The sequence below is a fragment of the Ammodytes marinus genome (genome assembly GCF_949987685.1).
Source record: "Ammodytes marinus genome assembly, chromosome: 10".
Lineage (NCBI taxonomy): Eukaryota > Metazoa > Chordata > Actinopteri > Uranoscopiformes > Ammodytidae > Ammodytes > Ammodytes marinus.
Window position 1 is genome coordinate 17,123,299 of NC_137214.1, and position 3,561 is coordinate 17,126,859.

The 3,561-nt window shown below is 44.1% G+C and overlaps 1 protein-coding gene across 1 annotated transcript; it reads left to right on the top strand.

Moving 5' to 3' along the window:
* The first annotated feature begins 82 nt into the window (after window positions 1-82).
* mars2 (methionyl-tRNA synthetase 2, mitochondrial) lies at window positions 83-3,004 on the top strand. Its single transcript, XM_080034955.1, has 3 exons — window positions 83-647; window positions 927-1,261; window positions 1,606-3,004. Exons 1-3 carry the CDS (start codon window positions 362-364, stop codon window positions 2,782-2,784), a joined length of 1,800 nt encoding a protein of 599 aa, XP_079891081.1. The 5' UTR covers window positions 83-361; the 3' UTR covers window positions 2,785-3,004.
* Window positions 3,005-3,561: the final 557 nt, after the last annotated feature.

The following is a 3,561-nucleotide window of genomic DNA, read 5'->3' on the forward strand; positions in this document are numbered from 1 at the left end:
TGGTGCTCGTTGCATACTTTGCAGCGTTTTGATTGGAGGACGAGCGGATGTTGTTACTCATAGACCCGGAAGAACGGCTAACCTTGACGAGACAGTAGGTACATGCTCTGCAAATGTAGGAAAATAGAAAGAAGCTGAAAATGAAATGATTCCTGGTTATTGAATGAAAAACATGTGCCAACAATAATCTAAGCTCGTCCATTATTCTTTACAATAGAGGATGTGGTTTTATGTTTTTCCTGAGAAACTCAATTCTCGGAGCTATCTAAATGAATGGCTAAAACACTCACCGAGTATATTGCTGTACTCTCTCTAAATATCGTTTGGTGGACTTCATGTGGGCGCAGCCTCCTATCCAACGATGAGGACCACTCTTCAGTTTGTCACGAGAAGCTGTGAGGCTTTTCGCACATTGCAACAAAGTCTATTCTTCTCACCAGTTTCAGCTCTGTCGAGACATCGGAGGGTCGATGTTTTGAGATACAGGCACGCACATCTCAGCACAGATGACAGGAGTTACTACATCACCACTCCCATCTTCTATGTCAACGCTGCTCCTCATATTGGACACTTGTATTCCGCTGTGATAGCGGACTGCTTACACAGATACAAGCTGCTTCAGGGTTTCAACTCTAAGTTTTCTACAGGTAAATCCTCCATTGACAAAAAATATACACGTCTATGCAGATGTTCTTGCTATGGCTATTGCATGTGATGCTTTTGCCACAGTGGCAATGGAACAGAAGAGAGTAGATGTTATTTACTATCATTGTTAATTCAATATCTTCGGGGTTTGGACTGTTAGTCAGGCAGAAAAAGCTACCAAATGTTTTACAAAATTTCTTGACATTACAAAGACTTTATCATAATAATAACAAAGAAAATAATGAAATGATTAGAATGTACCCTATCTTCTTGCATTTCAGGCACCGACGAACATGGCTTGAAAATCCAACAAGCTTCTGAAGCTGCAGGAAAAGATCCCCTGACCTTCTGCACAGATGTGTCCCAGAGATTCAAACTCCTCTTTGACAGCTGCAACATATCGTATACAGACTTCATAAGAACCAGTGAGCGGAGACACCGTCAGGCCGTGAAGCATTTCTGGTCTGTGCTCTGGGACAAAGGGCTCATCTATAAGGGCAGTTATGAAGGCTGGTACTCCACCCAAGATGAAAGCTTCCTCACACCGTCGCAGGTTGGCGATGCCTTGGACTCATCGGGGAAGCAGGTCAAGGTATCACTGGAGAGTGGCCACAAGGTAATAAAAAAAAAAGAATTGTGATCAAAGCATGAGTGGAATTTTGGTGGAGAAGAATAATTGCACACTTTAAAGAGTTAGTCCTAGGATTTTTAACATAAAGGTCAGTTTGTTTGTCATGGATAATTCTACTCTTGTTCTACTGTTTTAAAACCTCTGCTGTGGCATAAGTTGTTTTTTATCTATTCTTTTCACTTCCACCTTTATGTAACAAAAGAACAACCTGGCACTTTGTCATACTGTAAAACCAAATAAAAAGATTTTGATAAAAAAAAAACCTGTGGATCAGAGGAAATGTTGTAAAGCCTAAACAAAACCTCAGTCGTCTCTCAAATGTTTTGCAGGTGGAGTGGATGAAAGAGGAGAACTACATGTTCCGTCTGTCTGCGTTTCGCTCTCAGCTGCTCGACTGGCTCAGAGGAAACCCCAGGGCGGTGCAGCCTGAGCGTTTCTATCATGCCGCTCTCCAGTGGCTGCAGGAGGACCTTCCTGACCTGTCAGTGTCCCGCCAGAGAAGCCGCCTGCAGTGGGGCATCCCTGTCCCGGGCGACGCTGAACAAACCATCTACGTGTGGCTAGACGCTCTGGTCAACTACCTCACGGTCGCTGGCTATCCAGATCACCACGACCAATGGTGGAACGTGGCCCACCACATAGTCGGAAAGGACATCTTGAAATTTCATGCAATCTACTGGCCAGCTTTTCTTCTGGGGGCTGGACTGCCACTACCACAGACCATACACGTGCACTCTCACTGGACAGTCGCAGGAAAGAAGATGTCTAAAAGCTTGGGAAATGTGGTGGACCCTCTGGAGCGCTCAAGAATGTACACAACGGATGGAATGAGGTACTTTCTTCTGCGCCAGGGGGTCCCGGACTCGGACTGCGATTACACGGATGACAAAGTTATCAAGCTGCTTAACGCAGAGCTCGCGGACTCTCTGGGCGGTCTGCTTAACCGCTGCACAGCGCCGGCCCTTAACCCAGATCAGGTCTACCCCACTTTCTGCCTTCAGTCCTTCCCAAGTGAACAGGGAGGCAGGGCTGTGGCTGAAGACTACCACATGTTGGACGCTGTGAAAAACCTCCCTGTCGTGGTGCAGCATCACTATGAGAGCACACATGTATACAAAGCTCTGGAGGCCATCAGTGCATGTGTGAGGCAGACCAATGGGTTCGTTCAGCGCCACACACCCTGGAAACTAGACAGGAGCGACAGTAAAGACCAACGCTGGCTAGACACCATCATCCACGTCTCCCTAGAATGCCTGAGGATTTACGGGACACTCCTTCAGCCAATAGTGCCAGAGATTTCGAGCAAGCTTCTGTCCAGACTCGGAGTGCAACCAGGCGAGAGGAGCTGGGCAGATGCCAACTTCCTGCCAAGGCATCGTGGAATGGATTGTCCCTTTGAAGGGAGAGCGCTGGGATCGGACTCTGGAGTGCTTTTTAGTCGTTTGGAAAGTCAGAGTTCAAACAAACAAAAACCCAAGAAAACAGAGAAGGCCGCAAACTTGAAGTGATGAAGTGTATTATGTTCCTTGTACACTGATTCAAACTATAAAGAAGTAAAACTCCTTTGTCGTCCTCCTTTATCTGCACACTGAGTTTGGTCACTCATGTTAAGTATTTTCAGCCAAGACAGTAAGCGAGCATACACAGTACTCAGACACTGAAATGTTTGACTGGAAATGCAGCCTTCATCATTGTTATTACCGTTATTTTCTACTGTGGCACCTTAAACTGTCTGCATTGCAAAAAGCTTGTTCCCTGGCGTATAATTGCCCAACTTTAGAAGAAGTGTAGTCATGCAGAATAAGTATTCCAAAAAACTCCAGTGTGGGTGTAGTGTCTTTAAAACATTGTTAATACCCTTTTCATTGTGTTTACATTTTAAAAGGGGGAATTTTGTGTAATTATTTTGCACACATTCATTGTATACACAGTGGATTTGTTGCAATAAGGGGAAATCTAAATACCAAACTGTTAGTAAAGGTCTTCCTCCACCGAACTGGAGAATTAAATGCTAATTCACATAAAGTTTTTGTTAGAACTGAATTTGAATAAATTATGGGATGATTTAGTTGTTAACTCAGTATAACCTCAACAGGAGATGTGAAACGTACTCCAAACACAATAGACTATAGATAAGTATTGGGAGACTGACTATGTCGCTCACATAGGAGATTTTCCTGAATGATAGAACAAACCCTTTGATTTTCACTTAATCATGAAATTATTTTCATTGACAGTTTAGAAAACACGGTATACAGGCAGCCAACACAAATAGAAGACATACA